Source organism: Elephantulus edwardii, unplaced genomic scaffold (assembly GCF_000299155.1).
Source record: "Elephantulus edwardii isolate Elephantulus edwardi_28Jun2011 unplaced genomic scaffold, EleEdw1.0 scaffold00104, whole genome shotgun sequence".
Taxonomy (NCBI): Eukaryota; Metazoa; Chordata; class Mammalia; order Macroscelidea; family Macroscelididae; genus Elephantulus; species Elephantulus edwardii.
The window spans coordinates 4,047,899-4,060,530 of record NW_006399854.1 but is presented as its reverse complement, the minus strand read 5'-3'; the positions used below and the strand labels follow the sequence as shown (position 1 = coordinate 4,060,530).

Genomic DNA, 12,632 nt, shown 5'->3' with positions numbered 1-12,632 from the left:
CTCTATGAAGTGGATTGATTCAGTGACTGGGATAATTGGGATGGGAGTGTCAGAGACAGTGCGATTGGCACAGGACAGAGCGGAGTTTAGGGCTGTTTTACATAGGGTCGCTATGAGTCGCAGGCGACTCGACGGCACATAACAACAACAACAACACAACTCTGGCTTGTTTTATTTTCATCAACATAGAAACAAATGAAAAGGAAAAGCAAATACCTTCACCATAAACAAAAAGCTTGATGTTGAAAGGTTGCTGAAAGAAATATTTTAAATAGTCATATTAAACATTTACTCTTAACTTTATAAATAAAAATACAACCTTTATTGCTGAAGAAAATGGAACCAAACTAGCAGTTTAAAGTCACTTTTGAATGAAAGACAGTTCTAACTGCAATTTCTGACAACAGTAGCCTACATCTTAGTAGGAGAAAACTATTATTTTCTAATTTTGTTAAAATTAAATATAGAAAACTCTGAAAGGACAGTGAAAAATGTTTAGGCTTGTAAATGGAGAGTGACTACAATGCTCAAATTCGAGTTAAGTCAGCTTGTCTGGCTAGTCATTCAGTTCCATCACTGTCATCCTGCTATTTTTACATAGTGAAACTCAGAAGGACTTTCCTATGTCTGAGATATCACAAGTACAAATAATGGCTTTTGGCTTCACATTGAGACTTAATGTACTCACAATCAGTCAAATGCTTTATCTCCATATTCTTCCTTTTCAATGCTTTTCTGGATCATCTTGATAAATAACTTAAATAACACTACAGAAATACATTTAAAATTATTTTCCATTATATGGGCTCTTTCTTAAAAAACTAGCAAGAGTGTGAAATGATAGACTTTTTTAGAATACAATTAAAAACTGTAAGTCTTTAAACCTCTGACCTTGGGAACTTATATTTTATGAAATAAGACTAAAACTGTAAGAACACTTGACATTATTTACTTTGAAAAAAACAGAATCAAGATGTTCAACAATGGGAAAACAGAGAAATATGTAGTCATTAAAACGGTATTTCTAATAAGTTAAAAATGCCAATATTATTTTATAAAAAACATACATAGGGCTCAAAACAAAGCAGAACACATAAAATATAATGAAATATACATAAACATTAATTATTAATAAGTCTTCTTTCTCTTTCCCCTCTCCCTTTATTTTTAGGGGAGGGCTGGTCTTTTTCAAATATCTTACAATGAGGAACTGAAAGTTCACTTTTAAACATTACTTGAATTTCTCTGTTCTTTGCTGTTAAATAATTGACGTATTACTTAATTTGGCAATAGGCTTATACCCCTGTATGTTCATAGGAATGTTTTACTATTTAATTAATTAAACGAGAGGGATTTTTTAAATTCCAAAATAAGAAGCAATAATGAGGAGAGGTGAAGAAGTAGGAAAGATTCAATGAGGACTTGATAAGACAGAGTGATAATGGCATAGATCAACAGTAATTTTTATATAAAATATAACATACATGAAATATTATATAAAACACAAGGTACATGAATGAGACACAATGTATATGAATAACTGTATATAAACCAATTAAAAAGTGTAAAGTAAAAAAAGAAGCAATGACGACAAGTCATACAGCAATCAGTCATTGTTGTGGATCTTCAAACGGGTTTTCAGAGGTTGTAATTCGCTTGAGAAGAGACTGCCCATCTGTTCACAGAGCAGGTGGTGGATCTGAACTGAATGTCTTTGGCTTGGCAGTGCAACTCCTTACCCTGTAGACTACCAGAATTCCCTAAATTAATAGCATATCCTTATATAATAGGACTGACATGAAAGTTGTGAAATTATTCTACAGGAACTCATACAAGCAGCATAATCTTCCTTAAATAAATAAAAGCAGCCATTAGCAATCTATTTTAGGAAAATATATTTTGGTATTAAATAATTCAATGCTATGTTTTAAGGGGGTACAGAAGGGTTGTAAATCTTAATCAAGTAAATTGGGGGGAAATTCCTTCTTTAATGTACCATCAAGGCACACTTTAGTGTTATTTTGGCTAGAGCAAGCATTTGGCCTCCACAGGAAACATTTGGAAAGCTGCTTTCCATGAAGTCGTGGAATATTTCCAGCATGTTACGCCAGCGTTCTGTCTGTTCTGCATTTTTTCCTCAATGAAATAGGACAATTAATAAACTCTGGGTACAGTACAAAGCCCAAGTTTCAGCAGCAGCAATATTATCTTTGGATCTAGATTGAGGGACATAAGTTATTCAAATACAGTTCAACTCTCAGAAAGCTGGCCATTTGGAATGTATTCTTATTATTTTTAAATTTCTTTTCCTTCTTGTGTTTTCCATCATTTTCCTCTCACTTTTTTTCTCCTTAACGTGTCCATGAAGGTCATTCTTTAATTGAGTGTTTACTATGCAATTTTATTGCCACTTCTGATCTTTCTTGATGTATATTTAGACATCAGTTTATAAACCATATATGGCATACTTTTGGGGCACTTGACATGGTATAAGAAAATAGGGGAGTATTTTACTTTCAACTAGAACAGAGGCTATGATAGTATCAGTATAGAGAAGGATCCCAATATGATATTTGTCTCTATGGTGAACAGTATTGTTGTTGTTGTTAAGTGCTGTAGAGTCGCAGGCGTCTCATAGTGATCCTATGAACGAAAGGACACTTCCTGTATAACTTCCATCCTTTCTCCAGGTTCATAGGGTTTCCAGAGGCAAGCTATTGTGGAAGTGGATGGGATGCCACCCCTGCTTCCAAACTTGTGTTAATAGGGGAGCTTCACCAAACACTGTACACCATGGGTAACAGTATTCGGCTTCACAGCAACCACGAGTTACATCTGTACAGCAAGTACATAGTGAACAACAGTGAACACTACTTAGATTCAAATCCTACAAATGCTACCCATCCCATAGAGATAACATGAAAAAAGTATAAAGACAAAACAGAAAGTAAACACTGCCAATTTTGAAAATGCAAACCACAGAAAACAAGTTATAGGAGAAAGGAGAGGGTAAATGAAAGAATCTGTTGTTGCTGAGTGTCACATAATTGATTTTGATCCATATTGTCCCACAAGGTTTTCTTGGTGATAATCTTTATAGATGTAGGAATAATTCTATAGATGTAGGAATAATTCTAATCCCTTAACATGGTGCCAGAATTCTCAGAACTCAGGAGAAAGTGAAGATTGGGCTAGTAGACTTTCATTTCATGTCCTTATTTCTAGCAGGAAAATAACAAGACCGACTATCTGTGAATCTGGAGTTCTTTTAGTTTACTTTCTGTCAAGAATAAGCTTCCATATTTCTGTAAGGATGAGGATATAGTAACATAATGGATGAGAAAGTGGATTCTGGAATTAGATGAGATGATTTAGTAACAATTGTGTAATCAAGAGCAAATTAATCTCTCAGAGTTTTGTAATCTCTAAAATGGATATAATAATATTTACCTCAAATGGTTATAGTGAGCTCTGGTGGCCTAGTGGGTATAGAACTATGCTGCCAACTCAAAGGTAAGTGGTTTGAATCCACCAGTTGCTGTGTGGGAGAAAGATGTGCAATCTCCTCTCCTGTGAGTTACAGGCTCTGAACAACCCACTGGAATCCAATACTGAGTTCGTTCCAATTCTGTGACAATGAGTTGAGTTGATGACTACTGTGAAATTAATACATGTAAACTAGTTAAAAGAACTATAAGCACACAGTAAACTCAATAAATGTTAACTCTAAAGAAAGGAAAACTACAGTTTAAAAGTGATATATGATTGGGTATTTTGGTTATGACAAGAGTCCAGAATGAAGGTTGCATAGTGGAGTGTACTCGGGGCGGGGTGGGGTTGTATACCATTGAAGGAATTTTTTTTTTGGGGGGGAGGGAGAAAAATGCAAAAATTAATAAATAGAAATCCAAAATCTCTGTAAATGTTCATTAAAATTAATAAAATAAAAATTTAAAAAAAGAAAGAAAAGGAAAACTAATAGTTGTTACTAGGTGTTGCTGAGTTGAATAGGACTCACAGGGACTCTAAGAACCGAAGATCTGAACCCTGTTCTTTCTTGACATTCTCACACTTTCTGACACACAGTCTCCATGTCAATCCACCTGGTCGAAGGTCTTCCTCTCCTTCACTGATGCTCCACCATTCCCAGCATCATGTCCCTCTCCAAGGAACGGCCCCTCCTAGCAACATGACTAATGTATGTAGGGCAAAGCCTCATCATTCTTGCCTCAAGGAGCACTCTGGCTGCACCCTCTCTAAGACTTATCTGTTCTTTTGGCCATCCATGGGCTATTCAGTGCTCTAATCCAACACTTATTTCATAACCCAATACAGACTATGCCACCAGAGTTCCTAAGACTGGAAGTTTTAAGAGAGATTAAGGTGAAAAGAGTCTCTTTCATTCTCCCCAGTGTGGGAGAATGGCCTGTGTCTCTGCCTCCATCTGGGCCTGTTAAAGGCTTTGGGCTCAGAATACTCTCTGATAAGGAATTAGCTCACTTCTCTCTTCCGGTCCCTTCTTCTTGGAGAATCTTTCCCCTGTTACGGCAATCCTTACTCTGTGTCTTTCACATAAACTGGCACCAGATGGCAACTGGTCAATCCAACTTCTTTATTCCCGGTGGGCAACGGATGGGTGCTAGAGTGTCTGCCTGTATGAGCCACATATTGGGGTTTGGGATACTGTTGGCCATGTGAGACTGGTGCCCTAGTGAGGTTGATCTCTTCCCTAGGTGAATGAAGCATTATCCATGACCTAGTACAGAGTGGGGCATCTTTAGTTGGTGACTTCAACACTAAGTCCAACACCAGGAATGTGGATGTTGAATGTGGATGTGATAACTGAAACACCAGAAGCCATCCTGGAACACAGGGAGTGGGAGGGTGGAGGTAGAAGATGCAAAGGCATACATAAGAACGGTGGAACAGGGGGAGCTCTGGTGGCCTAGTGGCAAGAAGCTGCACTGCAATCCCAGAGGAACACAGTTCGAATCCACCAGATGCTCTGCCGGAGAAGGAGGCGCAATATCCTCCTGTACCAGTCAGATCTGATTTGACGGTACACGCACACAAAATAAAAAAAAAAAAGAACGGTGGAACAAAGGGAGCTCTGGTGGCCTAGTGACAAGAAGCTGCACTGCAATCCCAGAGGTACACGGTTCAAATTTGCAAGATGCTCTGCTGGAGAAAGAGGGACAAATCTCCTCCTGTACCAATCAGATCTGAGTTGATGGTACACACACACACACACACAAATAATAAATCTTTAAAAAAAGTATGGTGGAACAGAAGACATTCATATCTTTAATGACAACATATGGATTGATGCTAATGTTAGCTATGAACTGACTAACTAAACATTTCCTATTCATAGGAGAGATACTATATTATCTTGTTTAAGTAATTGTTTTCTCAATCTTATTCACTATCAAATGTATTTTCCTAAAGCTTAAACTACAAAAGAAAAGACCAATGCTAATGACATGCAAGGCCTGAGTTAACTGAGATTATTTTATTTAATCTTCATAGCAACTCTTTAAGACAGGTATTATTATCATTTCCATCTTAAACATTGAGAAACTAAGGCTTATAAAGTGTTATGTAGTATTTTACAGACAACCAACCTAAGCTAAAGAGAAAAGTCCCTCAGATGCCACACCTCAACTCCCAAGAAAACTCCTGATCTATCCATATCCTATATAAAATTCAAAATTGCAATATTTCATGGAAATGTTTGATTTAAAAAAGATGGGAGAGACACTTCACCAAAGAAGAAATTCAGATGGCAAACAAACACATGAAGAAATGTTTAAAAATCCCTAGCTATTTGAGAGCTGCAAATCAAAACAACTATGAGATATCATCTCACCCCAGCAACAATGGCAAAATTCAACAGGAAAACAAACAACAAATGCTGGCAAGGTTGTAGAGAAATTGGAACTCTTATTCACTGCTGATGGCAGCGTAGAATGGTATAGCCACTATGGAAGGCCATCTGATATTTTTTCAGAAAGTTGGAAATAGACATATATTTGACCTAACAATTCCTCTGCTGGGAATACACCCTAAAGAAATCAGAACCATAACTCAAACAGATGTATGCACACCCATGTTTATTGCTGTCTTATTCACAATAGCAAAGAGATGGAAACAATCCAAATGCCCAACACACAAATTAATGGGTAGAAAAACTATGGTACATGCACACAATGGAATATTATACAGGATTAAAAAAACTACGAATTCATAAAACACTATACAACATGGGGGAGACTAGAGGACATTATGCTGAGTGAAATATCTCAGTCACAAAGGACAAATGCTATATGAAACTGCTGTTAGTACAGACAGGACTGGGGTGGGCAGAGAATAGGAAGAGTGGATAGATAATGAACACTGGAGTAGAACAGATGAGGGGAAAACTATCAAAAAAGAATATAGTATTAGGCATTATTAGCAGAAAAAGTCTGCTGTCATGGACCTTTCCAAAGTGCAGAAGAGCAATGATGTCAGTCTAGATACAAAGGTGCACCTAATCCAGGCCATGGTCTTCTCAATTACGTGTTATGCTTCAGAGATTTGGATAATGACTGAGGATGACAGAAGAATAGATGCCTTCAAACTGTGGTGCTGGAGAAGAGTCTTGAACATACCATAGACTGCCAAGAAAATGAATAGGTCTGTCTTGGAGAGGGTGAAACCAAGTCTTTCCTTGGAGACTAGGATTCTGAGGCTCCACCTCACTTACTTTGGGCACGTGGTTAGGAGAGATAGGTCCTTGGAGAGGGACATCATGCTCAGAGGGGTGGACGAACAGGGCAGGAGAGGAAGACCCCCGGATGAAATGGATTGATACAGTGATTGGGGAGATGGGGGTTGGTGTGTCGGAGTTAGCCCGGCTCAGGACAGGGAAGGGTTCAGAACTGCTGTCACTATATATTGCAGGTGACTCAATGGCACATAAAAACAATAACATACTACGACAGGTTTGGAAGCAGGAGTGGCACCCACTTCCTAAGTAACATGCCTCTGGAAACAATACGAACTTTGATTAATGTTGATAGTTGTAGAAGGGTTTCAGGCTTTTTGTTAATAAAGCTTCTATGAGTCATGCTCAACTCGAAGGCAATAAACAACAACAACATACATACGACAACAATCTGGAACAAGGGGTACACTGCTGGGTGGGCTGGGGAAGGAGGGATGGGAAGGAGGGAAGAAAATGTGCAATAAAAAAATGTTTTAAAAAATCGCCTTTAGGCAAATAAATGGAGAAGTTTTATAAAGATTGACAGTAACTCTTGCTCTGAGCAATGATTCTGACTTGAACATAGTATTTCTTTATGACAAATCAATAAAGGAAAAAATTAGTTACATGATATTTTCTAGACTTTTTTTTTATGTATGGGGAAAAAAGCCTACCTTCACAGAGAATTTTACAGTGGCTGAAGGAATTCACCCACAAGAAGACAGGAGTTTATGAAGAATCATGAAGAAGTAAGTTCATGGACCCAAGTAAGCTAGGAAAATAGAAGCGAGAGAAAAAAGGGAAACCACTGTTTTTGCTTTATAAAGTCCCAAGGTAACAGAAAAGTACATCAGACTGTGTTAGAGTTTCAAATATAGATTAACTGAAGGAGAAAGGGGAAATAAACATTTACTGGAGATCTCCATAAACTGAAGACTATTCCCAAATAACTGGCATTAATAAAGCAAAACAGTTAATGAAGGAACAATTGCCACATAACTAAAATAAATTAACTTAAGAGGCTAGATAAGCTAACACAATTAAGCAAAATTAAGTAAAGTCATTAAAACCCAGTTAAGTTTCAGCAGAATTTACAAATACACTGTCTAATACTATCACTGGAATACAGGTTGTCTAAGCTTTCATTTCTGAAAACATTTGTACTGCTGGCTGATGTGATTTCTTGTCTTCATTTTCACTCACTCTTTACCAGGAGAGAAAGCCCAGCTTAGCTCAGTCTGTATTTGTAAACTGGATGGCCAAAGAACCTAAGAGCTTGTAAAAAGTATATATTCTTTAATGCTGCTTTATTCTACCCACACTACCCCAGTCACTGAATCAATCCAATCTCATCAAGTGTTTTCCTTTCTTGTGCTGTAATGGGGGTAGGTGTGTCAGAGACAATAAGGTTGGCACAGGACAGAGCAGGGTTCAAAGCTGTTTTACATAGGGTTGCTATGAGTTGCAAGCAACTTGATGGCACATAACAACTACAAAAATGCTGCTTTAGAGTTTTGGAAAACTTTAAAAGGTTTAGAATCTGTGTCTATAGAAATATCTGTAGATGTTTCCAACGTACAAATTTTTAAAAATAGACTGTTGATGTTGGGTGCCAATGAGTCGAGTACAATCCATAGAAACCATATAAATAAGTTTTGAATTCTGTCTTACCTTGTGCCATCCTTATTATCTCTATTATCCATGAGCCCACTGCTGCAGTCACTCCTTGTGGGTCTTCTTCTCTTTGGCTGACCCTACATCTTTTTAGGAAGTGCCCCTTTCCAAGAAATACCCTCTCCTAGCAATATGCCCAAACTATGTGAGACCATGCTTGTCATCACTGCCTCCGAGAAGCACTCTGATTTCACTTTCTTGAAGACATATCTGTTTGCTCTTTAGGCAGTTCATGAGTTCATTCAGTGCTCTTCTCCAACACCACAACGCAAAGGCAGCAATTTATCTGTCATCCTTATTCATTGTCCAGCTCTCAGATTCACAGCAAGTGATTGAAAAGACTATGGCCTGAATTAGTTGCCCTAAAGTCTTCAAACTGACATCTCAGTTCCTCCGTAAATTGGAGAAGACAGAGGATGTGCCCAATACAGTATGTCTCTTGATCTGACTGCTGGTACTAGGGTGTAGATTGTGGATCCGAGTAACATGAAGTAGACTAGAATATGCTTTTAAACCCATTTCAAAATAATTCTAGAATTCTTAGGAGGAGCTTTTGGACTTCTCTGTCAAGTTCCAGGCAGAAATGTCTCACTTTTATCTATATTATATACCTATTATGTTTTTTAAAATCTAAAAAGTCACAAGACAAGATGGAGCAAAAAGAATTCATCCACTTAAGAACTGAGTCTGTGATTGGCATTATAACTAAACTAATAACAAAATAGAAGATACAAGGGAGATGAAAAGACCAAGACTGACAGATACAGAATATTTATTAATGCCAAAAGGAAAATCTTATACAAGAGTTCTATAATGTCCCTCTCCAAGGGCTAGCCTCTCGTATCAAAATGCCCTAAGTATGTGAGACAAAGCTTTATCATCCTTCTCCAAGGAATATTCTGGCAGCACCTTCTCCAAAACATATGTTTGCTGTTTTTAGTGTCCAAGGATATTCAGTACTCTTTTCCAACACCAAAGTTCAAAGTGGGCACACCTTAGTCCTCAAACTGACATCATTGCCCCTCAACAATTTGGAGAGGTCCCTGACTGCTGAGTTTTCCAGAGCAATACACCTCCTGATCTCCTGACTGCTAATACAAAGGGTGTTGATGGTAGATCCAAGTAAGATTAAATTGATGACAGTTTCAATCTTTTCTCCATCTATTATGGTGTGACCTTTTGGTCCAGTGATGAAGATCTTTGTTTTCTTGATGTTGAGATGCAATTCATATTGAAAGTTTCAAATCCTCCTCACTTTCACCAAAGTTCTATCATCTGCATAACAGGTTATTGATGAGTTTTCCTCCAACTATGATGCCACATTCTTCTTTAAAGAATCCAGCTTCTTCAGGAATTTGCTCAGCATACAGATTAAATAAGTATGGACAGAAAATACAATCCTGATGCACATCTAAATCTTAAATCATGTAGCATTCCCTTGCTTTGTTCACAGTATAGCCTTTTGGTCTAAGTATTGATTTTGCATGAGCATAATTAAGTATTCTGGGATTCCCATTCTTCTCTATGTCAGCCATTATTTATTATGATCCACAGAGTCAAACACCTTCGCGCAGTCAATAAAGCACAAATAGACATTCTTCTGGTATTCTTTACTTTCAGCCAGGATCTATCTCATATCAGCAATGATATCTCTGGTGCCATGACCTCTTCTAAATTCAGTTTTAGGTTGCTGGCAGTTTTCACCCATCTACTACTTTAGCCATTTTTGGATGATTTTCTTCAGCAGTATTTTGCTTCCATGTTATATAAACAATTTTGTTCAATAATTTCTGCATTTTGCTGGATCATCTTTCTTGGGAATGGGCATATAGATCTCTGCCACTCAACTGGCCAAGCAGCTGTCCTCAAATTTCCTGACATCGACTGGTAAGCCCTTCCAGGGCTTCATGTGTTAGTTGCAACATGTTAATTGGTATCTCATTGATTCTTGGGGCCTTAATTTTTGGCAATGTCTTCAATGCAGTTTTAACTTCTTCCTTCATTACCACTGGTTTTTAAGTTTGTAGTACTTCCTGAAATATTTCTGCATCAGCCACTTCTTTTTGGTACAGTGACTTGTGCATTTTCTCCATCTTCTTTTGATGTTTCTTGCATCTTCCAAGATTTTGTCCATAGCATCTCTTAGCATTGCAACTCAAAACTTGAATTTGTTTTTCAGTTCTTTCAGCTTGAGAGATGATGAGTGAGTTCTTCTCTTTTTAATTCCAGCTCTCTGCATATTCTGTACAAATACTATGCTTTGTCTTCTCAAGCTGCTGTTTGAAATCTTTTGTTCAGATATTTTACTTCAGCATCTCTTCCCTTTGTTTTGGTTTCTCAATGCTTCAGTACAATTTTCAGAGTCTCTTCTGATATCCATTTCTTTAACTTAAGTATTGGTTTTCTAGTAAGAGTTGTCCGTTGTTCCAACAATAGAGGAACAACAAACAACTCATACTTGCCTTTTTAATGCTATGTAAATTTACCTTCACTTTGAAAAATTTGAACCAAACCTTCCTTCATCACAATCACTTCCTCCTGCTGTTCATGCAGCTTTTATATCATGGAAGAGGTTTCTTTTTTTCTTTCTTTTTTCTCTTACTAAACCAAAACCAAACCAAACCTCTGTTGCTGAGTCAGTAATGACTCATAGTGACCCTACAGGAAAGAGAAGTGTACACTAGGGTTTCCAAAGCTGTAAATCTTTATGGAGGAGGACTCTGCTATATCTATCTCCCATGGAGCAGTGGAGCTACTGAATTCACACCACTGGGATTAGCTTGCCAGCTGAGCATTTTTACACTGCATCACCAAGACTCCTTTCTTGCACTAAAGGAGGGATAAATAAGAGCCATATGTATCTGTTTGGACTTACCTACAAATTTAACCTAAAGATGCAGTTAGATATGGATCATGCTAGTAACCCAGGGATTGTCTACATTTCTATTTATGGCATATTAAGAGAACTCACTAGATTGTGTAATAAATCATCAAATAGGAAAATATTTATATAAGTACATATCTGCTGAATAAATTGCATACACTTCTGCCATTTAGAAAAGAAACTACTTTATTCCAGGCTTCCAAATGAAATGCAAAGTCTGTCCAAATGAATCCAAGCACTGTAACCCGACCTTCCACAATCCCAATTCTGCCTCCATGACCTTTTGTCTGGCAGGTAAAGACTAAGAAAGGTAGTAGTGGGCCTGGATGGTGTTGCTCTTCAGCAAATGATCACTCCACGAGGAATATGATCAGATTGCACATTTGTCTATGTCTTTTCCTGAGTTTTGGATACTTAGAACACCTTCCCGACCCTCCCTTCATCTACTCTAACCAAGAAATGTGTGTTATAGAGAAAGGCAGGTAGGAAGACTAATTTCTTCTTCTATGTTTGGTTATTTCTTCATATGATTAGGTCCATATATCCTGGTTTTTTAATTTCTATTCACTCACTCATAGCTGACCCTCCAGCAGGTTTCCAAGACTATATATTATAAGAGATAAGACTTCCTATCTTGCTCCTGCTTACTTATTTCCAAGTAAGTTCATTGGAAATCAGACTTCAGATATCCAAGCTAGTATGCAGATAAAATTCCCATGGGCTATTTTACCGCATCAAACAGCATATTTCCTTTTTTTTTCTTTTCCACTTACCTGTCTGAATACACATACTTAGCAGGAGATGAACTGAATAAGAAGCCAGGAGAGCAACAATCAGCAGCAAGAAACTAAAATATAAAAGAATGTAAGTCAGTATCTCTCAAGTTTTTCACTTTCATACTGCTTTACAAAAACACATTTTTTCACATTCAAATGTTCCTAGGGACTGTCTCTTGAGTACCTCAACTACGGTCATTTTCTTTTCTATTTTTTTTTTATTTGCTATTGTGTACTGTAGAGTTGTCACTGACCCAGAGACCCAGAGCTGACCCTCTGGTGGGTTTTCAGAAGCAATTAATCACATGGGAGGAGATTGCCTATCCTTCTTCTGCAGAGCAGTGGTGGGATTAGAACCACATGCTTTCGGGATTGCAGCATAGCTTCTTGCCACTAGGCCACCAGAGGAGGTTTTTTGTATATATCAGATTTAATTTAAATTAAATAAACAAAGAAGATGAACCAGAACTGGCTTTGACAATCACTGTGGCAATGGAACAATTAAAACAGACTTTCAAGGGGGGGAAAAAAAAGAGGAACGAACTGGGGG

At 37.6% G+C, this 12,632-nt stretch overlaps 1 protein-coding gene across 1 annotated transcript in view; it reads right to left on the bottom strand.

Annotated features, from left to right (window-relative positions):
- SLC38A6 (solute carrier family 38, member 6) overlaps positions 1–12,632 on the bottom strand; it is an 83,443-nt gene that overhangs the window by 61,932 nt on the left and 8,879 nt on the right. The window contains exon 3 of the mRNA XM_006891783.1: positions 12,080–12,153. Within this exon, the coding sequence (XP_006891845.1) occupies positions 12,080–12,153 (74 nt within the window). The remainder of the gene's footprint in view (positions 1–12,079; positions 12,154–12,632) is intronic.